This window comes from Prinia subflava, chromosome 1 (assembly GCF_021018805.1).
Source record: "Prinia subflava isolate CZ2003 ecotype Zambia chromosome 1, Cam_Psub_1.2, whole genome shotgun sequence".
NCBI lineage: Eukaryota > Metazoa > Chordata > Aves > Passeriformes > Cisticolidae > Prinia > Prinia subflava.
This window is the reverse complement of record NC_086247.1, coordinates 110038318-110066154: the sequence shown is the minus strand read 5'-3', so window position 1 is coordinate 110066154 and position 27837 is coordinate 110038318. Positions and strand designations below refer to the sequence as shown.

General features: G+C 44.5%; 1 protein-coding gene across 5 annotated transcripts in view; it reads left to right on the top strand.

Annotated features, from left to right (window-relative positions):
* TMEM108 (transmembrane protein 108) overlaps positions 1 to 26802 on the top strand; it is a 162303-nt gene extending 135501 nt beyond the window's left edge. For 3 of the 5 annotated variants that reach the window (XM_063420512.1, XM_063420528.1, XM_063420520.1), the window contains exons 4-6: positions 15869 to 16981; positions 25222 to 25376; positions 26474 to 26802. In XM_063420512.1, the coding sequence (XP_063276582.1) occupies positions 15869 to 16981; positions 25222 to 25376; positions 26474 to 26596 (1391 nt within the window). In that variant the 3' untranslated portion in view covers positions 26597 to 26802. Of the gene's footprint in view, positions 1 to 9749; positions 9888 to 15868; positions 16982 to 25221; positions 25377 to 26473 lie in introns of those variants that run through there. The other 2 variants (XM_063420543.1, XM_063420538.1) reach the window with 2 other exon arrangements.
* The last annotated feature ends 1035 nt before the right edge of the window (positions 26803 to 27837 follow it).

Below are 27837 nucleotides of genomic sequence, written 5' to 3'. Positions count from 1 at the left end.
GTACATGGTAGAAGATTTTGCCATAAGTAGAGATAATGCCTCCAAATGAGTAATTTTGCTCAGGGAGTGTAATAGAGATGGACAAGGAGACTCAAATGCCTGGATTTTTATCTCCTCTCCTAATGGAGATGATGCTGCAGACGCACCTCAGAATGCTCCATCTGATTCACAGTACTGCCCTCCTAAAGTTTTAGCCTGCTGCAAAAAAAGATCTGGATCTTCATTAAAACTTAAAGGATTTTAAAGAATAATTTCTGCTGCAACCTGCTGGTTTTATCCCTGCTAAGCTTTCCCTTGACTTTGTCCCACATGGGCTGCATGGCAGCAAACAGGAAAGCCCTGATGTAGTGTGCAACTGGCACCAGAGCTTTTCATGTCCTCTGTTGTTTGGGAACCACAGTTCCAGACAGTTGTTTGGGAACCACAAAGGGAGCAAGATTTAAAATGTTTCCCTTTCAAGCAGCTGTGAGGCACAGCAGCTCTCTGCGAAGTGACTCAGCCTGCCCTTGGGCACATCTCTCTGCTGCCATTGCAGAAACCATGCGGCAGAGCTCTCCAGCTGCATCCTCTCCCCTTCCTCCCCATCCCTGTCCTACACTCACATCAAGGTCCATCACAGGCAGCAAGATAGAGCTGTTCAGATAATTCGGTGCCACACAGACAGTGTGGGTTTTGTTGAGGGAGGCTGTGCTCTTCCTGTGCCTCCAGAGATGCTGTATAGGTGACTGGGCAGTAAAGAATCAGCTAAAATCTCATGCTCAGATAAAAGCTTGGTGTCAGATGTTTTGCTTTCCAGTAACTCCATATAAAAAAATGAATCTCTCTTTTGTTTTCAGGGATCATTTTTATAACAAGCTTGTAAGAATTGTCATCATATTCCCCTTTTAATCATGCTCTGCCAGGAGCAGCTGCTCCAGAGGTGAAAGGGTGTTTGTGTCCAGCTGCTCCCAAGAGCCCAGTCAGTGAGCAGAGACAGCACTGCCTCTGTTTCAGTTCAGGGTTGAGCCTTGCTCCTTCTCCTCCTCTCTTCTGGAAATATCACCCCTGGACTGACTCCAAACCTGAAATGTTTTAGCCCTGTTAAATAATTATTGTGATAGTTATATGTCTCTTAAAACCACGGGCTTATTAGGGAACTGTCATTTTGATCTGTGCCTTAGGTGGTACATTCTTCCCTCCTTTCAGTTCTTTCTAAACTGTTCCACATACATTTTTAACATGTGCCAAAGATTTCACATAGGAAAAGAGGGTAAGTTTGGAAACAGCACTGGATAAGTTAGGTAATATGATGTAATTTCAGGGAATAAGTCTGGATATGTTTTTCCTCCTGCATGGTATGTGCCACGTAGCTTGGAAGATCAGTTAGTGCCTTGGTAGACACGTGCATGGTAGCTTGATGATTTTTCAAGGGACATGCTGAAAAAAAGGAAGTTAGCCAAGCCTGAACCCAGTGCAAAGAGTTACACAGCCTTTGAACTTCAATTAGTAACTAAACTAAAAGATGAATCTGACTGTAGAAATTAAAAATATGTCAGAAAAAAAGCCTGTAAAGTGCCCAAGGTGCTGCTGATAAAAATGGAACATTCACGTCTTAAGAAATGTATTTTTTCATAATTATCAGTTTATGGATTTGTACTGTTCAAAGCCCAAACAGTGAATGTTCTGTGATGGATGCACAATAAAACAGGACTAATTGGAAGCATTAATTTAGACTGAGGCAGGAGTTGACATGGAGCTCTGAGTAAGAGATGCTTTCTATTACCATAGCAAGTACAAAGTGCTTGCCTGTAATTTGCAAGCTCAAATCACACCACCTTCACAAACAAATCATTGCAAACTGTTGCTGTGTCATTTTTTCCTCTTTTTGTTTTATTGCTCGTCTGATAAATACCTTGGACCCAAGGTCATCTTCAGGAAATAGTTGCAATGCAATAGAAACATTGCTGTAGGTGCTGCTGTGTTTCTGGCCATGTACTTGACAGTGAGTGAGCATGCAGGAGCAGCTCCCAGCAGGGACACTTTTGAATAAATATACAGTAAAGAAGCTCAGAGGAATGGGGGAGTAATGTATCTCCATAAAGAGCAGTATTCTGTACATCCCCCCAAAGCTCTTCTGTGGTTTAAGCCTGTAAGAGCAGAGGTACATGTCAGTGTTGCTGCTCCCCCTGCTTTATCTGCCTGCTCCCACCTCAGTCCCGGTTCAGTAAAGTGTGATCATGTGTGACACTTCTGGCACGTGGGTGATGCCACCGACATCAGATGGAAGCAGCTCTCGCTCCAGAGCGTTTCTGAGGTAGTGCTCAAAACAAGAGGTCAGATTCTGATTGCATGAAGATACAACCTCAGGCAGATTTCTTGTTACTTTAGAGATTTCGGCCACAGACCTTGGTTCACACCAGATCACTTGTTTTTAGCCACTACATACAAGTTACTTTTTGTGAGTAATCTTGGACTAAGCAGCTGTTTTACACATCTTCGGTATGCAAGTACTTGAGTTTTATTTAAATCTCCTATTTGACCAAAACACTGATGTCCAACAAACAAGGTAAAGGGGGAAATTAAGCACCCAAGCACCCAACCGAGGTTGTGCTAAGCTATCACAATGGCTTCAGAAGGTCCACCCACACTCAGATTTGAAGAGAGCAAAAGATGAGCCTTTCCACTCCTTTGACTATTTCTTGCAATTCTTAATTGCCCTTAATCTTCAGATTATTTCTTACTCCTAATTTGGTCACTGATCTTCAACTCCCAGCTGTGTTTTACTTCTTCAGTTCCATTTAGTGTTTCCTCTGTTCTCCTCTGAGAGTCATTTGTATGTTGGATAATCTTCCTAATTGCACGGGAGTTGTCTTGGATTTACGCTGCTGCAGCAGAAGCCACCATCAGTCCCAGGGGACTTTTCCTGACGCTGCTCTCTGTGGTCCTGGAATTGGTACTTCCAGCAAGCCTTCTGTTATTTATTTCCATCCAGTCCTTTGAACTCATACTGAGCAGGGCTGAAGCTCTGCACTTAAAATTATGTCCTTTGTATAATGCTTCTTGATATTCCTTCCTCACGGTGTCCTGACCTTTGCTAAGGCTATTGCTAATATATTCTCTTAGCCATGGTAGTTAATGCTAATGCAAAGACTAATGTTCTCCTGCAGCTTTAACGCTGATGTGCCACACTTAGTGCTCTGTCTCCAAACAGAATTATGTCCTGAGACTGCACTTTACTGTGAGAGTGATTTTGCTGTTCGGGTACAATGACAGCTGAGAATGCTTAAAAAGAGAGAGGAGGGGAAAATGTAATAAGGCAAAAGTGTGACAAGACACTTCTGTCAGTATTATCATTGCATTTCATGGGAATATAACATCTGACTGCCACACAGCTCTTCCAGCATCTATCTGGTGAGGACTCAGAGTGATGTTTAATTGTAGTTCATTCAAAGTGCTTGAACAGAAAGTTCTTTGTTTGTCAACAGCTCCACTGCGCCCTAGTTTCAAGATTATGTTTTGCATATTAATAAATTAAGTCCAGACCAAGGAAAGCCTAGAAAACAGCAGTGTAGGCAGTAAAAACATGTTATTATCTATTTCAGAGATGAATTTGTCTTTCCAAACGCACCTCTGGGTATGTTTGCACTTGCACTGTTTCTAAGGAAACAACTCACAGCTGTGTTGGAAGTTTGTTGCCAATGTGCCAGCAGATCTCAAGCCCTCTCTGAGGCCCAAGCAGTCACACATATTCAGGGCAGTGCAGTGAAGCCAGGTGCTACCACTGAGGTAGGCACTGACACTACCAGAAATCAAATGTCCCTGTTCCATGGCTGGCATTTCTGCATTTCCACCAGAAAAAAAAAAAATCAATAGTCCTCAAGAGCTGTGCAGAAGGGTCACGGGCCAGAGGCACATCTCCCTGCAAAGCACTAGGACAGGCACCTCGGGACTTGGCTCCTGCAGTGCTTTCTCAGCATGGGACACCCACGTGCTGTAAAGGCAGAGGTTTCTGAGCACTTGGTGCTCTCAGTAGCCACCCAAGATTGCTGCACAGCTTTGCACAGCCACTGTGCTCTTGGAGGGGAGATGGTGCAGGGGAGAGAAAGGAGAGCAGCCGCCCTCTGTTTTGCCTTCTGATGCCAGCTCCCATCTGCAGTTGCTGAAAAATAACCACTGTGCTTTGGGAACTATGTTATAGCCTGACTGAAATGAAATGAAGCTCCCAGTATAGTTTCTGGAGGGAGAAGGAGAGAGATAAGATGTCCACATCATATCTCCAGCAACATAACTGGTATTAACGAAACAGAAGTCAAGGATGAATGAGCATTGAGGCTGAGCTAACTTTCACATCAAGAGAAGATCCCCAAAGGGCTGTGTGCTGACAGGGCAACATGGAAAAGCTGGTACACTTAATCTCTTCACAAGGGCTGTTCTGTGAATAATCAGAAGTTGTTAGGGTTGTCAGTCCAATTTCCTTCCAAAATAAAATTAAGTGTGGAGGTGATGACATTTCAGAAATGGGTAAAGTAAATTCTTTCCTGAATATAAATAGAGGCAGGTTTAACGAGAAAGGAGAGACAAATAAAATATCTTACCTGTAACGTACTGTGTGAATAATGCTGCAGTAGGGTGTCTGCACATTATTATTGCTGTAATTCCAAACAGTTTTTCTATGTTGATGGTGTCAAGTGCCAGCCCATCATGTGTAAGGCAGGATGACTTTAGTCCACTAGGAACACTTAAATCATTGAATGTAAATGATGCTTCAGCCATGCAATATATGCCTGTGAAAAGACAAGACCAACACATGTTCAAAATTGCATTCCAAAGCAGCACACACACAGCTGGTAGTGGATTTTTTTTTAATGCAAATGGGGATGTAAAAAGAGGCCATCCACACAGAAAGGTGAAACATTTTACTCTGTTGTGTAACTGCATTCATGCTGAATTGCAAATATGAATTGCAGAAGTGAATGAATGGCAGAGTTGATATAGCAGATTTTTATAAAGTGAGATCCTTTTCCTAACTTCACGTGTATTTCCATTTAAGTTACTCATCTCCTGGCTAATCAAATACTCTGTGTCACCGTGTCATCTCATCCTTCTGTTCCTTGTGTATGATATTGCATACTTCCACCTCTTGAACCGAATTCAGAAGTAATAACACTGAGTGAAATACAAGCAGTGGAATCCTGCTCTCATTAGCAGAAATTATATCCAGCTCTTGCTGTGACCTTACTTATAAGTACATGTGATTTACTACAGCAACTTGAACCATCATTCCTTCCAGACCAATACCCACCTCCAAAGCATGGCAAAAAATCCATACCTGTGCAATCTTGCAATTCACCTAATGGAGCAAAACCCCCATTCTTCATCTCTGCAGCCAGCAGCTGATATTTTCAAGAAGGGAATTGGATCTTCTCCTTTTATGTTTGTATGTCCTAATGGAACGTGCACCTCTGACATTGTGGAGTTCCAGGCGTGCACCTCTGGTTTTTTGCTGCACTGGAGTTTTGCTGACCCCCTCCGGATATAAGCAGAGCTCCTTGGAGAGTAGCTCACAGAGCATCCATGTGGCTCAGTGTGCGTGGACCATGATGAACATCAAGATTATTCTGAAATCAGCTTTAGCCAAAGCCAGGTTCGATTCAAGACTGCAAAGAGGCAATACAAATTTTTGTCCCAGGAGCCAAAGGAAAGTTGTCTCTAGTATGTAGGAAGGACGAATAGAAATGAAAAGTAAGAGCTCACTTCTTTCCTAGTAACCTTACATCCACTCCAGAGGCATTGCTAACCTGTATAATCCAGCAGATAATAAAATCAGATAATAAAAACAGCACATTACAGCCTATTTGGTTGATTTATGTGCAACCTTACATCCTTGTGCTGTTCTCACAGGAGAAAATCTGGACATGGAAACTTTCACTCCCTATTATATCCCAAGTCCATCTTGGGAATAATTTCCATTTACATCTGATCCTTCGTATCCCCAAACCAGTCCACAGTCCTCCATGCCAAAAATGCTGACTGTCTTGATCCTGACCTGGTTTGCTTCTCACTTGCCCAGATGATAAACTGGGATTGTAAATAATTTGCACAATCCTCCCCTGTCCCCTGCCCATTTACTCTGAGGCAGTGCCCCTTTTCCTTCAACTGGAAATGATAAAAAAATCAGAATAAAGCTTTCCTGCAGGTAAATATAGTAATTACTTTCTAATTGTGTCTTATCTGCTCATATAACAAATCAGTGCAAGTTCCTCATTACCAGCTCTCATTGGAGATCAAGCACAAGGATAACCAGGGCACTTGGAAGTAATAATGTGTTTGAAGGGGGCATAAGTGATAAATCATCCAAATTACTTTCAGTGAGCAGATGAAATGACAGAAATACCCTCAGGGTTTATAGAATTTAGCCAGCCTGTGCATAACTACAGCATCCCTCTCCTGGCTGCAATGTCAGTGTTTCTGTATCTGCAGCTGGAGATGCACAGCTTTTGCAAGTGGAGGAGAAAAAGATCTGCACCGTTGAAGCAGAGGGATCCACAAGTGGGGTGCTCTGCTCCACCTCACCAGTTGTCATACAGTGTGTTACAATGTTTGAAATCAGCCATGGATCAGGAGCTAGTGGGAAACAGAAACATAGGGTGGATAGAGGATAGATAGGCAGGGTCTGTTCCTTTAAATGTTTCCTTAGAAAAGACAAGTTGAAATGACTGTGCTGTAATGAAAGAGTATCTTGAGTCCAGAATAAGCTTCCTTGATTGATAGGTAAGTCAGTGTAAATTACTTAGAGCTGGAGGCTTAGTCCTGAAGAAATTAGGTTTGGAAAAGACATGTCATCTGGTGCTAGAATCAAATGCCTTGGACTGGATTGCATGCAACAGCAAGTGGAAGGATTTTGAAAGGCATGCAGCAGGCCTGAGAGCTGTGTGTTTTTGGAGAAAGGTTTATGCATGAAGAAGTGGCTCCTAGTTTCTCATGCTACCCACCACTTTCCAGTTCAGCAGGCACCAGACATCTTGCCTTGCAGGGGCCAGGAGCAGCTGATCTGTAAATGTGCTGTTTCTGTGAGAGGCAACAGCTCCAGTTTCAGCTGAATTAGGGTTTGCCCACTTACCCTCTAATATGTGAAAGAAAAATGCTTCACCATGGAAAGGCTATCAGGCCCTGTTCTAGACCACTCTTTATGCCAATGTACTGTTGCTCTATAGAGCTTGTTGTTCACTTGTGGTTCTGTAAAAACTGATTCTGAATGTCCACAGAAGTGGGATTTAATCTCCTGGAAAGTATCACAATACAGGGACTGCATTTCGCCTTTTCAAACATCTCTTTTATTTATCCCTTTTCTGGTTTGCTTTATGATGATGCAATCTAAATAGGTAGAGGGATATGAGGTGGGATTCCTCTCACCTAGTTTTCATCACCTGAAGGATGGACATCAAGTTAAAACCCATCATCCTCAATGTGATCTCTTTTGCTAATGCAGGAGAGGTGCCTCTCTGAGGTACTGGCCAGCCTCTAGATGGAGTGAATTGCCTGCCAGAGCCACAGCTACCTTCGACCAAACATGTAACTTCTATGTATGTGAAGTTACTCAGAAATCTTTTTAGGATGGCTTTAAATCCTCTTTTCTCCTTTCTTATCAGTGCTGGGAAGTGGACACCCTGGCTTGAGTTAGCATCAATGGCACCAACTACATCCCCGCTTTGGCAAGGTCCTATTTTAAGCTTTTCGTCAGAGGCCACAGTTATTTGTGTCATTGTCAAAATTCTTCAAAGGTCTGGTGACATCGATGGTAGGTCTCTTAGAAGCCAAAGGTTCTGCAGCAACACAAATAGGATCAGCAGCACTAAGTGCAGGTGAAAGAAAAGCCAGCTGCACATCCTTTCTGTCTCCCTTGGCAACAGCATCCTGCCAACAAAAACTGCTGCCAAGTCAAGGCTGGAAAGGAAGGGATGTGCATTTGCAAAGCTGGGGCTGGACAAGCTTTGTGTGAGGGGGGAGCTGTCAGAGCAAGGAAGGCTCATGTGCTTTTAAAATTATTTTTGGATTGTTCATGTGTTTTTGGACAAGGGAATGCACAGAGCCTCTGTCCTTATGAAGAGTTTTCATCTGAAATTCCAAATGACAGTCTTTGCAGTTTTGGGCCATATGTTTCCATCCATGACAGCACACAGGGAAGAAATCTGTGGTGAATTACTACTTACAGATGTGGCAAATCCCCCAGTAAAGGTTAAAATACGTGGCATGGTTCTCTTGTTACACCAGCTGCAGCTTCGTGCTAAATCATTGTTTCAGCAGCAAGCTCTTAATCAGCCCCGAGTTCTAGAAACTGCTAAACAAGCTGATACTTTTAAGGACCTTTTTTTTTTATAATGCACTAAATATCTTTATTTAGAAAAACCTTCAGACTGGAAAGAGTAAGGGCAAAAAGTGAACTGCAAATGGCTGGGAGACAAGGAGCATCATCACAAAAGCACAGAAATGCAAAGCAGACCTAAGATTATTATTCATACTTTGTTTTTCCACATCCTTCATGGAGTTGTCATGCCTGTGAATACAGACTTTGTGTAATTGTGGGTGAAATATGTTTGTGATATATGCACCTGCCTACTCTCCTGATAGGGACTTTTGTTCCCAAAAATCAGCATTGGCATTACAGTCAGAGTCCCTATAGCTGCTAGTGCTGCCAGATCTCAAACCTATTGTCACAACATCACTTCTTACAGATTCGGCCATAGCGTCAAAAAAGAAGTCTGACGGCAACATGCTTATTTCCAAGGCCTGAAAAAAACCAGGATGTTCTCACCTGGTATGGTAAGAGAGAAAAAAGAACTGGTTTTTCACTCTAGAAAAATACTACTAATTCATTTTGTGAGGAGCCCATGTAACAAACTGCTCAGACTGTTGCAGCACCTTTGGATGCAGCAGGAACTCTGAATCAAAAATTCTGAAAAAGCCCCCAATTTGTTGCTCTCTTGACATTTTCCTGTCCCTTTTGAAGGACTGGTATTTTGCTGCCCAGGACACATTTCTGTGCTCTCCAGGCAGCATGTTCTTCCAGACACCCAGCTGTGCCAAAGAGACAGAGAGAAACATAAAAAAAATAAAAGAAGTGGAAGAAGTGAGGCAGGATTATGACTACAGTAATCACAGGATCTGTGGTCTTCTCTGTGGTCACAAGTTGAAATTGCCCATTCACCCCTGAGGAGTGAAGAAAGAAAATACAGAGCGTGCATTTTGATGCCAGGGAAGGAGAAGGAAGAGAGGGTGATCACTATTTCATTCCCTGTATTTTCCTCTGACAGGAATATTAATATCATTAGAGATAATTGAATAAGTGGAAAGTCTGGTGGAGGTGCAGAAGGAGGAGGTAGATCTGTAAAATCTATCCACACACAAAAAGCTAAGCATTGCTCTGGAGAGAGGGCACGCTGCCTTGAAATAGGGACTGAACAGCCTCACAAGGGCATGCAGCTGGGGTGCTTGTTACTGTTTTGTTCCCAGAAAACGAGAACTGCCAGCAATCCTCTGGCCTCTGAATAGACTCGTGTCAGACAAACTGTATCTGGACTTGATGGGAAACCAAGCTGGAATACCAAGCAGCCCTTCGATCTGCTGGCAGAGAGGGGGACTGGCTCAGTAAGTGATCTTGCCTTGCAGTTGCAAAGGTACTCCATAAAGGAGTGAGCCCTCTCGCTGCACAGCCCTGCAAGACACGCCTGCCTGGGCTGTCTCTGTCCTCATTCCTTCAAACCAGTTCCAACAATAACAGCAACTCCTGCGTGCAACTGCCTCATTAGAGAGATGTATTTTTCCTTTCCCCACTGAGGGATGAAGCTTCCAAATCCTTGTGATGTGAGCAGGTGAGGATGTCTGCTGACAAGTCCAAATGATATTTTCAGGTAAGTGCTTACCTTGAACGAGCAGCTAGAGTCAGGCTCTTTCTTTTTATTACCCTCCTCTCAGTAATTACTGTTGCCCTGATTGTCAGTAAGCCTTTTCTCAAGCTTGAACAGCTCCAATGTCTGTATGTATTTAGCTGAGTAGGGGATCTAAATAATTTCTAAAGTACGTATCCCTGTAGTATCTCTGAGTCTCTAGTGCAGTGAGAGAACGAATCGGGAACTGCTTGCTCTGTGACTACACGGCACTGTTCTTTTTGTATCACCCATTGTTTAACTCTCTGGGGGGGCAGAAATTAATTTTGATTCGCAAGCTCACTCTCTCAAAGTCTGTGGTGTAAGTGCATTTTAAAGCAGCAATAATGGTCTGCAATGTTTTTGTATCTTTAAAGGACTGTGACTTCTTGCCACATGAAAACCGTACCTGCTATTACTGTTGTTGCAGAGGGAGTGTCAGCAAGAGCTGTTTGTGTTTGTACATGTGATTTCCAGAGCTTCTGCTGATGCTGTTTAATGTTACTGTAAATAGAGCTGTTACTCTGTGTGTCTCATTCCCTGCATTTTACCAGATGCTTGTGTGCTGAAGTTCAGGTTGATCACTCATCTATTACCAGGGAAAACAGACAATAACTTGTAAGTTGATATCTGGGACTTCTGGCATGATAGACAGACTTTTAAAGAAGAGAAATTTTCTATGCAGAGTAACCTACTTTTTCTTCCCTCAGTTCTGTAACCAATCATGGAGATTAAATTTGCTTAACTCTTTGTTTGTACAAAGGCTGCTTTATTGTGAGTGAAAATCGTATTGCTTAGACAGACTACAAAGAAATGACCGTAACAGAAGTAATAATATGCACTTTGTACACAATTTCCACCTATTAAAGATTCATTTTGCTCCCTGTAATGTTTTAGGTTTGTTGAGAGACACATGAGAAGTTATTAGTGTTGAGAAGAAAGCTTTTGTTACAACAATGCCATCGTTGTTGCTTTGAAGAGGTTTTGCACAATCTCCTCTCGCTATTAGTGTGTCAAGACAGGAGCACGGAGAGGCTTCAGCATCCTGCACTGTGGCCGTGTGCACCCAAGCCCTGGGTCTGGAGATAATGGGTCCTTTGTAGGACAGCTCCCGTTGTTTTCCTTGCCCACGGCAGTCTGAAATAATGAGTCCAGCAGTAGGTCTCTACACAAAAAGCTCCTCCTGACTTCCTAGAGCAAAAATGTTTGCCAAGTACTGCTCAGGCTGGCTCTGTTTGTCTTGCTGCAAGGTCCGAGGTAGCAGAGGCCAGAAGGGGTCAAACACCAGACTGAGCTCGTTGTGCATGTTCATTTGCTGTAGAAAATGTAAATGTGCAGCTCAAAAGTTTCCACTGTCTCTCTGGCAATTAGGACTTGATCCAAAGCTCGCTAGAGTCATTGGGAACCTTTCCACGGGCTTTAGGACAGGAGTTACATAAGTTTGTGTTGTTTAAAGGGGGTGCCCCAGGGAGGCTGAATGCATGAGCTGACTCGACAGCCACATGCCTGCTCTGCCATGTCATGCAAAAAGGCTGTTCTCAAAGTGGCCATGAAGTGTCCCGTGCAGCACCAGGCAGCATTAACTCCTCAGGGGAACCTTTTAATGCTGTCCTGTGCCAGGACACTGGCTCCTAGGGGAGCCTCCCAAAGTCCAGAGATAAAACAAAGAACATAAGCTGCTGAGGCCTGAATTGCTTATGTTTTCTGTTAAGGAGGGACACAGTTCTGCCACTTGTGTGCAAATAAAAGGGTCACAAGGAAGTTTCCAAGTGGTAGAACTCTAAGGATTTCATAGTCTAGGAAAGTGAAGTACTCCTAACCCCAGACTTTTCTGAGACTCATTGAAGACATAAACCATAGTCTTTTAAAACATTGATGTAAAGGAGCTACTTCATTTCCTTCACATACACAGTGATACACACCATTTCTGGGCTTCTCATGTGAGTGTGCAGTGGGAAGAAGCACTGCAGGGAGATCCTGTTGACATTTGAACCATTGCACCATGTCAGGAAGGAGTTTTTATGGCTAAATGCACTTCAACACCCTCTGTGTACATTCTGCTGTCACTCTGCTGTGTTTCATCCTTGAGTTAATTTTGTACTTAATATGCCCTCCCTGGTGCACTGTGGTCAATGCAAGACCACAGTTCACACCACAGAGATGTCAGGTCAATCAGCCTTCTTACTAGGGTTGAATGGATTTAATGTAGTCATAAAATTAGGTTCCAAAAGCGTGGATTTGACACATAGCATTTAAAAGACAAACCAGTTTGACCTGTTCTGACCTTGAGCTCCTGTACTTTAGAAACAGCCCCTTATGAAAAACTTCATGGTGTGAGCTTGCCTGTGAAATTATTATTATTTGCTATAACATATTTGCATCGGTCTGTATTACTGTTATGCCCCCAGATCATAAGGACTGCCAATCTTTACTCCAAAGGGCTCATGCTCTAAGTAAAATCAGGTCTAAGAGTCTTAGGCAGCAAAAAATGAAGGATTCTGGCAAAGACTGCAGGACTGCATTTTGGACTAAACAAGAACATTGGCTGTCTCACCTGGGATATCAAAATTCAGCCAGGAGAGCTTGATAGCAACCAGAAGGCTTCCTTTCAGTGGTAGGGGAATTGAAGTTAAGCTGAGGCACCAGGGAAGAGCTGGCATTGTACCCACCATGGGCCTTCATGTAGTACAGGTATGTTTGTGAAGCACAGAGGGAAGAGAAGGAAGGAACGTCACAGGTGCAGGATAAGTCCATTTCTGTGACAAATGCCTCCTGTGCCTTAGTATGGAAATTCAGAATATCATCTTCCTAGGCTTAAGGCAAAGTTGCCACCAAGAGCAGTCCAGTATCAGGGAATTCAGTAGGAGCCCCACTTTATAAGACTTTGCATATGCTCAATGATAGAAAACTAAATGGGAGCTCTGGGCAATCAAATCACTGCAAATCCAGACAGAGCATGCTTGGGTGATGATGCACAGCATCTAAAAATACCAATTCCAGCTTTACTTTTGCTTTTGAGCAAATTAATTCTACTTAAAAGAGCCAAGAAAACCCACTGTGAAGTCCTTATCATCAGCTGTTTCTCTCTAAATATACAGCACTGGCTATTTTTACAATGATCTGCTAAGCTGAATATTTTTCCAGTAGTTAGGGGCACAGATTAGCTCTGGTGGTTACTGAAGGAATTACTGTGGTACATCCAACCAGCAGAAAAAATGTCCTAAAAAGCTGAAGCTTATAGGGCCACAGTGGCTCTGCAGCCTCAGCACAGACTGTTAAAGAAAGAGTGGCAGATGAGCAAAACCTGACTGCCACAACCTGAGATGGCTAAATGTCATGGGAGTTATTGTTTATTGCCAGATAAATTACTTCTGATGTAGTATTTCCTATAAATATTTATTCATACTTCACAAGCCACCTAAAGGTATGAGCTAAATGCATCTGGTCTCCCATGCCTGATGTGCACTGACCTGCTACCACAACAGACTGCCCCGGGGAGACTATGAATCTTTATAGGAGCAAGCCTCAGATTTATCAGTATTTCAAGAAGTGGAGATGGATATTAGGTCGATTTTCAGCAAAAGATCAGAGTTTCTAACCCCAGGGCACAATATGCAGAAAAGCTGACAACTTCTTTATTCCTTCAGGAATATCCTGGAAAAAAACATTAATCCGATAGTGAGGGGATTTTTTTGTGTGTGAGGTGTGAGAGAAGGTAGTTACACAAAGAACATCCAAAAATTCTAATAGGCATTACAATCGTTATAATCTAGTATCTCATAATATCTCTGCCAACGCATTTTATCTTGCGTGCTCAGAACAGCAGGCCCAAAGTTTCCTGGAACATTATCTCCACGCACCAAATCCAACATAAATCGTCATCCTTTCCTCTTTGAATTTGTTCTGTGGCAGCAACTTGTCTTGGCATGAAATATTAGCCATATGGACACTAGAATATCCGCTTTGACCTTGACCTCAGAATAAGCGCTGCCAAAAATGTGAGGAAAACTCCTGCCTTTTATTTCCAAGAGTGATGCTCCATGGGTACAGCCCAATCTGCTCTCCTGGTTGCATCTCAGTGTAGAGAATTCATGGGTTTTACTTTGAATAGGTGTTCTGCTAAGAGCATATTGTCTGTGGCTGGCTAGGAACTGGGAAGCAGTATCCCAGACGATGGTTTATTTGGCAGAGATATCTATTCCAGAAATTAAAAAAAAAAAGAGAGCTAATTTTAGCATTAGGCAGTGGAAAGTGCATTACTTGTAATTGGCTCTCACCATGTTATTTAGTCAATGTTTTCATCTTCTGGATACTCTTCCAAGTAACAGGAGGCTGCTGGGGGCAAGATGAGCTGAATTTTTTTGGTTGCAGAGCTCTGCGCTTCTCTGGTTCAGAAATGGTGGGTAGTGATCAAAGCAGAACATTTAGCTGGGTAAGAGGAACAGAAACTGCTCCTTTGGTGAGTTTTTGCTACATTTATTGCAATGCTCATGAATGGGTGTGAACAATACTCGGCATTCAGACTAAACACATTTCATCACATTTGCATTTGCCCAGCATGAAACAGAACCAGCGCAGCAGACACTTAATCAGAGATCTTCTTTCATTTTCCAGAGTCCCTGTCTTCCTCTGGCCCATACAGACATACCCAAATAGTGTACAACTAAATGCCATAACAGTGCTCATGGAGAAAGCTGGCCAGCTAGGAAGGGTAGAGCAGGGAGCGGGAAGGCACTCCACAGTCCTGCCTGGAAGTTGATCATCACCCAGTTTGGAGTCCTGCAGTTCTGACAAACTCATCTCCCTGATTTGTTAAGACTGTGACAACATTTTTCACCTCAACGCTGCTGGTTGAAATTCACACTAGCACTAGTGCTAATGGTGCCATCTGATGATGCTCAGTGGACTGTGCAAAATGGATTTATTCCATGTGCTTCCTAATAGGCAGAGATCCACATTACACTTGACAGCTTCAACATATGGAAATGGTGACATGTGATTGATGTGGTCCCTGCAGGTCACACTAACTCACGGCGTATCAGCCCTGCATCCTGGGGAGGCTTATGCTACTGCAGCTGCCCACCTCCATTATCTGAACTAGGAATAAATGAGAGAATTGATGTTCCCAGAGGTGTGAATCTGGCACCTTGTGAAATTATGTGCAGCGCTGAGGGAGGTGGGAGGCCAAATTCACACAATCCAACCCCACAGCACACATGAGCACAGAGCAGGTTACAACCAAACTTTGGTGATGGGTGCGAAGGGCAGTTATGTTAGATCACAGTAATCACAATGTTTTTTTAAAATGGCTGAGTACCTGTGTTTTCTTGTTAATTTTTGACATTTGGAGTGACTAGATTTTCCTAAGTCGCTAAATAAAGCACAGCGTGTATAACCCAGGTAGCCCTCTCATCAGACATACCTTCTTGACCTAATTTTCAGCAAGGCCTAAGCAGCTGCTCTTTCAAAAAACAGATTGCTTAATGGCAGCCAAGACTGGAGGCAGCCAAATTTAGGGTTTTGTGGCCAAAGGAGTGAGCAGACTAAGGTTCCCATAATGATATGGACATTCATCTGGACACCTCCTGGCCGCAATGAAAATGAGGACGTCTGTTGTTTCTGTCCCTGAAACGTAGGATGCTTTTTAGCTTCTCCAGGGAAATCACCTGCCTATGGCATTTTAAAGCTTCACATGAGTTGATACTGCAAGGTTCTCTCTCTCTTTGCCAAAGAAATTCCCTGGTACCTTGCTCATTGCTCTCATGGCCATAGGGCCACCACAGCTCCTGCAGATCTGTCTTTCTCTTCCTACTTTCACACACAAGCAAACAAAGTTGGCTGCTAACTCTTTTGTCCTTCTTCAGAACATGGAAGGTATTCCTTCCTGCCATCCACACAAGCCATGCTGTCCCCATCCACTGGTTCCTCCCCAGTATCTCACCCTCTTTTTTGTGTTTTTTCCTCAGGTGTTCTACTGATCTTGGCACTGACAGAAGAGCTGGTGTTTTCTGTTCAGGTACTGTCTCCCACTGTCTCCTCCTCTCAGGGCTTCCCGATGAACACTACAACTATCACAGCCATGGGAACAACACCTCACCACCAAGACCACCACACGGCAGAGCCCCTTCCCACGTCTGCTCAAGCCATGTCCCACCCCATCAGCCTGGTGGGGAAAGCCCTTTCCACCGGGCAAGAGCAAGAGAGTGGCCCTCGCGTCGGCGAAAAGGAAACTTACCATTTATACAACCAGAGTGCTTTGTACTCAGGACAGTCTCGCCCCAAGGGGAAAATATTCCAGGTTTTCAAAGGCAACTTCTCAGAGTCGTCAGAGCCTTACCTAAAGACGACCCTGCACTCTCCTTTCCCTACCCTGAGCAGCCCTTTCACAGACCACCCCTTTCAGTCCCAGACCACAGCATCCAGCGATCCAGATGGAACGGGGCTGGCAAGAACTACACATTCAGACCCTTCTCCCCACAGCAACACCTCGGGAAGCCTTAGGGAAGCAGAGCGAGGGGATGGGACCGAGGTAGTAGTGCAGGAGGCAGATTTTGCCACCACAACTGCTGGACCATCAACTGATCCTGAAGCAGTGTCGGTGCCTTTTAAACCCACCCGCTATGGTGTGTGGGATATGCTGAGCAAAAACAACTCTTGGGTAACCTTGAATCTCAGTACCAGTGTCCCTCTGTTTGCTGGCTCTGGATCTGCTACAGCAGCAGCTGGTCACTCGGTTCAGACCAGTTTTGACGTCAGCGTCTCGTCCCCGGCAGCGGGAGACCCTGAGGGACTCACTCCAACGCAGCACGGCGCGGTGACCAACGCCACGTCGCCAGGCAGTGCTCTCGCCTCAGTGCCTGCCACGAGGTTGTCCAGCTCCACTTCCACAGCTGGCTCCACCGCCACTGGGAACTTCCTGAACAGACTAGTTCCTGCCGGGACCTGGAAACCAGGTGTGCAAGGAAACATCTCCCATGTCACCGAGGGGGACAAACCCCAGCACAGAACAACCATCTGTCTCAGCAAGATGGACATTGCCTGGATCATTCTGGCTATCAGCGTCCCTATATCCTCATGCTGTAAGTTAATTGCCACTTTATTTTGCTTTCTCTTTACTTAAGGTTCAGATTTGAGCCCACGATCCAAGGACTAGCTGGAGACCTAACAGAGGCAGGTCACCTTGGGATGGATTAGATGCACAGGCATTCACTGACCAAAGTGTTTAACTTCAAAGTGCAGAACTAAAATGTTACAGTCAAAGCATACTTGCTGTATTGCTATTAAAAATCTTGTGGGGTGACTCTCCATTTGAGGGTGTAACACTAGCCTGAACAACTCCAGAGTGTGAAGCAGCTTTACTCCAAGGTGTTAAAGACAGTGATCAAAAACTTGATCAAAGACAGTGACTTTAAGACATTCTTTTATCTAGGAGCTAGTATTTGCTGCCCTGAAATTGGATTTGAAAAGCACACTGCCAACCCAAAGGATTAACAACATCTGTAATGACTAATAATTCAGGAAACACCAGTTTTCCAATGTAATAAAATATTTCATTGCAGGCAGTGCATGAACTATCAGATTTAAAAATCTGATAACCAAAGTGCTGGTTTCCTCCATTTCAATTCCAATTTACAGTTGCCAAGGGAAGAGAAAGAGTAGGAAACCTTGGCCTTCAGACACCTGGAGTCAGCCCCCTGCAGGATCAGGGCAGGTTGGGTTTCCAGAGCTGGCTCAGGGTCTTGTTGTTTGACTCAGGTACAAAAAACTCATGAGAAATTATGAGCAAGCTTGTGAGCGCTTGCCAGGATGTCCCGTGCCTAGCTGGGTTGTATCAGCTTGGTGGGACAACATATTCTCTGGGGTCTCACTGTCATAGGGTGTGATTATTCTGATCTGCCTGGAGTGAAACAAAACCAAACATTTCCCAGCCTTTGCTGCCTGAGGAAACATGAAGGGATAGCAGCCAACAATACTGAGCATTAATGCTGTTATTTACAGCTATGGGCTGTACTGAGGACAGGGCTAGATGAGCTGCCTGAGCCAGTCTCACACACAGCTTGCACCAGCCAAAAAGGACAGTGCTGCTCTCTCCTGCTCTTTCTAAGGTGCAGGCACCTGATCCTGCCCCTCTCTTTCTGCCTGGGCCTGACTTGTCACCTCCCTGAGACACTTTCAGATTGTTAAATTGTTCAAAACGTATTCACTTCACTCTTTGGTACTTTCTGTCCACCCAGTGAGCTGAATCAGCTCCCCACAGAGTCAGATGAGCTTGAGACCCAGAAAGGATGACGCTGCAGGAATGCAAACCTGGAGAGGGGACCATACTAATCCTCTTAGCAGCTGCAAATTATTGGATTGGGTCAGCATATTTGTTAGATTCACAGCTCTGGGACCATCAATTCCGCTATTGCCAACATGGTTAAAACCAAGTGAGGACAAAGCTTAACGCTAAAAGATGGACAGTCAAAGAGAAACCAAAGCAGAATTTCCATATGCATTTCTGTGCAAGATGGAGAGGAGACACTGAGACTTAGCAAGCACATTTCTGCTTCTGTCAGAAGCAGAAATATTTGACAATTTGATGAACTATGCCTTGTCTGTCCATCAATAGAGGATCAAATAAATTCTTCCAAGAATTATGTTTTTGGCCAATATCCAGAAAGAAAGCTGAGCTGGATAGAAAGCATCTAAATACAAAATAAGAAGTATAAAACCATACAACACAAGCATGGGAAGCATAGCCAGTGGGTAAACTGGCCTGTGCATGCAGAGTGCCATATGTGAGGTAAATAATAACAGTAACAATAACAATGGTAGTAATAATAATAGGAGAAGTCTGATAGCAGGAGTACTAAGCCACTATTCATTAAATAGAGGTGCTAGCACTTCTTTCCATTTGTGCCATAATGGTATTTGTTCATGGCACTCTGCCTATGCTGGTTCTTGTATTCATAAGCTACATTTTTTTAAAAAAGTCAAATGCTATTTTGAAAGATGTCTGTATCAGCTCTAATATAACTGAGTGTTTTAACGAGTCAGGTATTTAAGTCTTGCTTTCAAGACCAGATTCCTAACCATGGCCTTCATTGGGACTCTCCTTTCAAAATCCGGAGATCCTCGGATGCATTTCAGCGTTGAAATGAACGGCAGGCAGGCATTTAAATGATATTTCTGGGGGCAATCTGCCTTTAGTGCCTAGGAAGTTGCTTTCCTCCGGCGTTTGGCGGCTGCTGGCCGTGCGTGCTGGGTGCGCGCCGCGGGCCGGCCGAAGGGCGCTGCCGCCACCTCCCGGCACAGCGCTGCAGCGGGGCGGGCACCCATCCCCGCCATCCGCGCCCCTCCTCGGCCCACAGCGGGCTGCGCCGGGACAGGGTGAAGAACAGATACCTGGGTGTCGTTTCATCTTCAAACAGGGAAGAAGTTTTCCGCCGGAGGCTTTATTGTTGTGGGCACGGATTGAGAAAAAAAAATATTGTGGTGCTCCTGCCTTGGGATGCTGAAAGGCCATAGAGACACGATCCCATGCTCTGAGCTGCCTTAGGAGAGACCAAGCCACGGAGAAAGTCACCGAGGAGCCCTGTCACGGGAGGGTACAGATGTGGGCTGGTGGCTCTGCACTCAGACAGCTTCGGGACCAGGCAGAGAGACGGCCTCAAGGCAGGGAGGTTAGCCACGAACCCTGGAAGGCCACGGGGAGAGGTGAGGAGAGGCAGCCCAGAGCCTGTGCGAGGCTGCAGAGCTGCAGGAATCAAATTAACTCGGCTCCCTTGTCCTGCTAATGAGGGGTGCCCCTGAGCCGAGCCAGCTCGCTGACCTCCGGGCTGTTTTTCCAGAGCCTTTGCAGAGCTGTGCAGTGGCCAGCACAACTCTCCTCTGCCAGGAGCACTTGTGTCTTTCCATATAATCTTCTCAGTGCAAGGAGTTACAAGGAGGCTGGAAAGCTACAAAGGAAAAGCTTTCTTTGGAGGGAGCTTGTGCTACCCAAAAATCCGTGGAAGGGAAAACACATCATGATACTGCAAAGATATCTCTGTCCCTCCCTGATCCCTGCATGCTGCTTGCTGTCACACCTTTTAGTGACAGGCACCTGTTAAATGAAAACCTGTGGGCATTTGAGCTTCTGTAGCAGGGGCAGTGACTTGCTAGAGAACAACCACAGGCGCTTTTGGTTCCTCATCCCCACTGGAAGAGGTTCTTGGGATGCTGCACTTCTCCTCACAGAGGACAGACCCTGGGGTTTCCTTGCTGGCCCATCCCTGCCGTGGGGATATGCACCAAAGAGCAGGAGGCAGCTGAGTGTTGGCTCAGCATCACTGTGCCCTGATACCAGTGCCTCACTGAGGACTGGCAGTGAGGACTGGTGACACAGCCCAGGGACTGTAGCATGAGCCGGAAGATCTGTGCCTCAGGAACTCACCTGCTTAAATAAGAGCTGGGATTTAGCCTCCCACCCTTACAATACATACTTCTTTACAAATGCATGGATTTCTGATTCCCACTGAAATCCCTGAAACTTCTAGCCAGAGGAGTAATGCTTTGAGTAGGAATGCACAAGCTGTGTCTGCTGTGTGAACCTAGGGAAAACATTTCACCTTTTGGCAGCTCAGTATCATGGTATAAATATGAGGGTAATGTTGCTAATGTCATGGGAAGGCTGCAAAAATGAAGGATTCCGTATCATGCCCTTCCCAGAATAGCAAAATCATATGTAACAGTGCTGTCATTATTGTCTTCATGTCACTCAGTTTGAGTTGGTTTTGCAGTGTCCTTCAGGCAGCCTTGACCATTTTTGTGCACGTGCTATTGTACATGTGTAGGTGCCTCTCTCTGCAATGCAGAACAAGACACAATACGAGCTCATTTTAAAACCCACTGTTCCAGTCCTTGGGCTCCTGGTCCTTGCGTCACTGTAACTACGGAATGACGCAATAAAATGTGGAAGAACAGGAGCTTGCAAATCAGATACACAGAAGTGAATTCATCCAGTCAGTTCTGCTGACACTGGAGAACACAAGAGGAAGGCTGAGCCTCTGAACACAAACATCAGCAGAACTCAAAGAACACGTGAAGAATTGCCTTGGGCAATTCTAACCTCACTTAGCTCAAATTTCATGCACTGGAAAGCCTATGCTTGCTTCCCTGTCTGAAGTGAGAGGGATCCCAAGCCCTGAGCCTAAGCCTCAGGTGTGACCTCAGGCTGAGCTGGAATGACTCCTGTCTCCAGATATAAGCAGCTGTAATCAACAACCAAATCCATCCTGCTACCTCTATCACAGTTAAGTGTGTGCTGCTACATATAGGAAACGAGGTAAATCAAAAGAAATATGGAAAAAGCACTCTTGGTCATTGAGGGAAGGGTTCTTTAAACTTAGTTTATGTTGTGATCTGCAGGCATACAGAGAAGTAAATGAAGATCCTTCACCCTGAATTTAGCATAACTTAAGTGCTTACAATTTCAGGTTTGTTAACACCTTGATTTGTGTGGGAACTGGAAAGTGGGGGAAGGGAGTATGCAGCTGTGTAAGAGTGGTAAAATATTTTACTGAGTTGAAAGGAAAGACTGTCAGAGAACTGTAGGGAATTGTCATGATCTCATTACACTGCATTAATGAAGCTGGTATTGGATGTGGTATATAATCATAGTGGGTTATATTTTAAAAAAAAATTCACCAGAAGATTAGAAAAGAGCCATGGAATGATTTAGGAGTGAAGAAATGCAACATAATTCCACTTGTCATGATGTAGCACAAAAAGAGGCTGAAGCCTGCATATATAGGGGAGATTTCAGACAGCATGGTGGAAGTTTTTAATGGAAAAGGCAAAAGAACATGGAGGAAGTGACAGTTAAAGGTGAAGGTATTTACACAGGAGTAATGTAAACGAGTCCCCATAATGGAAATTAAACAGTGAAACAAAAATTGTGGGAATATGATGGATATCTGGTCGCTCTGTATCCTTGAATAAAGTTGAGTATTTTCCTATGAGATGTGCTGTATCTTAAATACAGATAACGTTAAAGGTAGCAGGTGAAAGTCTCCTTTTAGGTGTGCAGGTGCTATGTGGGTGACAGTAGGTGATGGACATGTTCCCACCAGCCTAGAAACTTGAAAATCTGTAAGAATCTTATATCTCCCATTTGTGGGATGTTTCATGTCCTGTTTCATACATGGGGGGGCAGATAATGCAGAGGCCAAAGAATGTCCAGTGTCAGAGCTGGAGCTCATCGGCAACTCAGCCCCTGAACATGTGAAAAGATATGGGTTAGAAATGTTTCCAAAATCTCTGAACCTCCAGAGTGCCCTGATATTTCTTAACATGTCACAGTCTCTGTACAAGGGACTTGAGGCTGACACAGGGACAACACTGACGTGTCCTTCTCATGGCACTCGCTATTGACTTGAACATGGAGCAGGCAAAGGGAAGTTAGTTGAGCTTTGCTGACCCCCAGAAAGCAACCACAGGATTTCTTGAAAACCTGGGAAGAACTAAGCACATAACATACCAGGATATAGACAAGCAGGGTGTTGCAGATACTAGTTATCTCTTCAGCTCTGTTATTGTCATTACTGCCATATGTACCTTCCAAACCATCCCTGACTTCTGTGTATTTCATCCACTTAAAACAACCTCCCTGGCCATCAGAGTTGTCTGCCTGGAAGAGTGTTTCTGTAATAAATGTAATTCTGATTCTGGGAACAAAAGGATATCTAGGAATATTGGTACCCTGGTCCCAGTGTTGTTTTGGAAGTGGGAGGTGCTATGTTGACTACATTAATTGCACTGAAATATGCCCCAAATGTGGCATGTTATCTGGTAAATGTGGCACTTAATTCCATAATTTAGTGCTGGATCTGGCAGTGTTAAGTTAATGGTTGGACTCAACATTCCTAAAGGCCTTTTCCAACCTAAATGATTCTGTGATTCTGTGAAAAGGGCAGATAAGATAAGATAAAGAGGGAATACCCCATTCTAGCCCTACTGTCCTCACTTACCCTGTTAAACGAGGTTTCCTCTGCTTTGAATTGGGGCAGCATAGGTAGACATCCTTCTGCTAAAATACATATTTGTGGAAACTCAGGAACCCATTTTCCATGTTCTTCCATCCATTTTCTTGTGTCTGCACCACAGTTGGAGGCCAAGAGTGTAATTAAGAGAGGTGAAATTATTGCTGTTTGTATCCACACATGGCAAGGACATTCCCTGCTGGAAGAAGCTGAGATCTCTCTCAACTCAGTGTCACCAGCTTTCCAGCCTCTAAACCCCAAATCCAATACTTCTCTGTCAGCAGCCACAATATTTTATAAACTGTAAAACCTCAGGCTTTCAAAAAATTATTTGCACAGAGTTGACTTTGCTGGGGCTCTCATGTCCCCAGGCACCTTCAGAAATGCTCTGTGCCTTAGGGATGGATCACTTGTTGCTGGAGTACTGAAAAGCTCCAAGGAACGTTGGCTCTCACCACAGTGGTGAGGACTAAATACAAGTCCTGCATCACTTTCTAATCTTCCCGAGCCTGCAGGCTGGGCTGGGACACGGAGAGGGGCAGCAGCCTAAGTAGGGATAAAAGGAGCAGCCCTTCAGGAGGTCAGGCATTTCCCCAGGGAAGGAGAGCAGTCCTGGGGAGCCATGGGCTGTCAGCAAATGAAGGTGTTAGTGACAGAACTGCCTGAACTGAAAGACATTGACTTTTTTTTATTCTTACTAGTTTATTCTCTTTTTTAAAATAGATCTCTAGCCTTGCACTTTTGTGTTGCTATTTTTATGTGGTAGATGGGGTAAAAAATTAGACCCATGGCACATGGGTAGCTGCAATGTTTGTCAAAACATACATAACAGCAGTGATCTCTCTGCACTCTTTTCTTTCCTCTGAGTTATCATTCTACTACATAATTTTACCTGTAGCTGAGGAAATAATATGTTTTTCTGCTTCATGAATATTTTCTCTCTTCTCTTCTACCATGAGGGATTTAGAAATGATAGAGGGAATTTACAACAGGGCATTTTTTTATTTCACGGGTACAAATCAAGGCAAGTACTTGTGCAGCTACCTGTCTGTATAAATCAGGTAGATTACAAACACAGCGGGTCAGTGAATTCCACAGGTGTAAGGGAAGCAGACAGAGCTCCCACATTGGAGCCCTGAGCAAACCCTTGCACACACCCCAGCCTCTGCCTGAGCGAGGGCTGCTGGGAGCAGTGGCTCTGTTGCTGTGGGTTTGCCTGCCTCTCATAAAGTTGCCAAGATTACCCATCTGAATTGCAACAGAGATGAATACACTGAAAGCAATTCCAGAAAAGAACACTCAGCCAGCTTTGTGTTCAGCTGCCTGCTGGGAGAGAATTACCTGGGCATTTCTGGGGCCCAGGGATGCCGTGGTCCTGAGAACAGAGAGACTCCTGAACATCAGGAGTTTCACTTGCTGGTCACTTTGTCTTGCCTAACTGCTCTACTTTAAGATCAGATATTTCAGATTGTAAAAGCTTAAGTGTGCTCCATAGGTGGGGAAAAAAACCATTCTCAGACATTGCCCAATGCCCAGGCAAGTGTGGGGGAACAGGTTACCCTTACCTTGTCAGTAGATCCCACAGCTGATGGAGACAGGCAGGAAAACCCCAGCTCTGGCATTAACACTATCCTGGAAGTGTAAGGTATGTGAGACAGGTGCCACAGGGGATCTCCACACCACCTTACCCCTGTCTCATCCTACTCAGGAACCCATCTGTTCCCCTGGCTGATTGCTGATGTGTTGGAACATGGTCACAAACCAAAATCCAAGTTACAAAGGGCAGGCAACAGAGGCAGGGATCAGTGGCCCTTCAGGATAGCTTTTGGTATTGAATACACACAACTGCAGCATTTATGAATTTGCTATTTGAGCTAGGACAGGTATCTCTCACTGCCCAGCTGCTAATGTGCTCATCACTGCACACTCTGAACACACCAGAAGCAGAAAAGATCCCCACAGAAGCATCTTAGTCCCTGAGGAATACCCTCTCTCCTAGAGGGTCTATAAATCCCTTCTTAGGTATTAAAATGCCATCAGTTACAACAACAAAGCTTTTCATTAATCAGACAGCCACATCTTGAAGATTATACACTCACATCGAAAAGAAAGTAAAAACTGCATATTCTGCCAAGCCCAAAACCTCATCTACTTGGCATAATTGTGTAGGGTTTGTTAGCAGAGAGCTAGAACTGACTGAGACTGAAGCAGGTCACCAGCCCTCTCCTGAAGTAACACAGAGTACAAATCCATGGTACTGATGAGTCCTTATTGAAAGGAAATAACCAGATTTTTTTACATGTTTTTATTGACAGCAGTTCTGCTGACAGTATGCTGCATGAGAAGGAAGAAGAAGACATCTAACCCAGAGAACAACCTGAGCTATTGGAATAATGCTATTACCATGGACTACTTCAACAGGCATGCTGTAGAGTTACCAAGAGAGATCCAGTCACTGGAGACTTCAGAGGTACCTCTCTTGCAGAACCGGCGTCTGAAAACTGTACCTGAAGCCATGCTGGGAGGAGGGGGGAGGAAGGCGTGTAAATGAAGCCTTGAAATCCCTACACAGTCAGGGGAACAGCTTTTAGGGAAGGACTCACTCCTGCACATTTATTAGATGGCATAGACATGTCAGCAAAACTGGATTGCCATTGTGCCAGTGCAGATGTGTTCCATGTTGCTGCGTGGTGACGGGCCTTAACCACCTCTAGGTGGATTTGTTCCTGGGTTTCTCTTCCCTGTGCACCTGCAGCCAATGTCAAGCCATGCCATGATGGCTTGAGGAGAGCCCTTTGGGCTGGCTCATTACTGACAGTCACTGTACTGTGAGTGTGCCACACAGCATAAAAGTTTATGCTAAAGTGATTCTCAAATCAGCTAGCTGACTAGCTCATGTGACTAAATTTAAAAAAAAAAGTTTAGAAAGGAACCTCTGAGATGTGATTAGACAAACAGTCACAGCCACTTCATTAACCCCACTTTGCTGGCAATCATGTTGCTCAAGCTAAGACAGGACCTGGTGTAGCTTGTCCAGAATCAAATGTCAGGCCTATTCACATAGAGAATGGTCTTCAAAAGCTGGCTCATTTAAACCTGATCAGAATGTGACTGAACTGGGGCACACTCAGGTGGCTTGGACCCACATATGTGGCTTTATAACCTTAAAGAGAAGTCAAAAATGCATCTTTGAGGAGTCAAGCCCAGCTGAGAGAGAGGAAACACTTCCAAAGAGTCAATAAAGTGAAGGAAAAAAAAGCAAACCAAAAAAACAAACAAACAAACAAAAACCAACCAAGAAATGTGAAAGCTCCAAAGGGATTGGAAATTTGGTGCAGCTGACTTCTGGGTCCCCAGGCTGAGAAAGAATCAGCAGACCTTCAGAGGAACTTTTCACTCACAGCTCCTCCTGCCTGACAAAGGGAGAAACCAGCTCACCAAGCCTGGCTCTCCAGAGTCACAGCCCACAACATTCAGGCACCTTTGGGGGACTGGGAGGAGTGCCCTGTGCGCTCATGGAGGGTGAAGGGTGTGAAGTGTTCAATCTGCTTCTCTTGTTTTCCCCAGGACCACCTGTCCGAGCCGCGCTCCCCGGCCAACGGCGACTACCGCGACAGCGGGATGGTCCTGGTGAACCCCTTCTGTCAGGAAACGCTCTTCGTGGGACACGAGCAAGTCTCTGAGATATGACCCCACAGCTGCCCCCCTACTGCAGTCTCATCTCTACTGTCTCCAAATTATAAATAAATATATATATATTATAAATATAACCTTTGTGTAACCCTGAATTACAAGAAATGTTTTCAGCTTTTCTTTTGTCCCTCAGAATTGTCAGCCCCTTTTTTATAAGTGTGGTAAAACTTTACAGAACAAACTGTGGCTTTATAAAATAAAGGTATTTCTAAGCAAAACACCTGGCAGGCAGACTGTTTGCTTCGCTCTCATTTACAAACTGCTGCTGAATACACATGGTCTGGAAAAATATTGAGTAAGGCTGCTCTTGATGCAGGCAGCATGTAGTGGGTACAGCATCTTGCATCCTATGTGATACCACTCAGCTGAGCATAAGCATTCCTGCTCAGTGACATTCATGCTCATTTCTCCTCCTACTTCAGAATGATTTCAGTCACTCCTTTCCTTCAGGTTGCTAAGCAAGAATGCAAACCAGACAGGGCCAGCTCAGTTGCCAGAAGCAGTCCTGTACAGATTCTGTGCGAGTCTTGCATCCTTTCTGTGACTCCAGTGCTGCCTGAGCACCAGCTGGGATGAGCCCTTTACTATCCCATTTCCAGTTTGAGCTCCAAAACTCGAGCAAGGACAAGAACGGCTCTTTCTTCCTACATAAGTGTTTTAACCACACCACACATTGGACTCACAGCTGCTACACTTCAGTCCAATAAGCCTAGAATTATTTTCTGAAGATCAAACAGCCTCAAAAGAAGGCATGTAGAGTGCTCCCTTCAAAGGAACAGAAAATTCCTTTGAGTTTTTTAAAAATCTTACAATCTGGTGACTAGGGACTGCCACCAATTGAATCCTGTGGTTTTGGCCACATTTCCACTTCCCCACTGTTTTATTTATCTTGTGTGTTTAGAGTGCTGGTGCCACTGAATCGAGGTTCCTCATACCCTCTTCTCCTCTCTGGAACTTTTCCCCCTTAGGAAGGAAAATGCAGCATTTCAGAGAAAAATGGCAATTCTGTCCTACCCTGTTAAATGCTAGATTGCAGACTCTAATAGTGTTAGGGGGAAGGTAAGGGTGAACGAAGCTTAAATGATGGATTAAAAATAGGTTACTGCAAGGTGAGACTAATACGGAACACAGAATGACTTGGCCCAAATCGATGCTCTCTCTTTGAGTAACCCAGAACTTTACTGTGGGACCAATTTGCAGTTTTGCCTCTCCAAATGCTTTTTTGTATCATTCAGCAA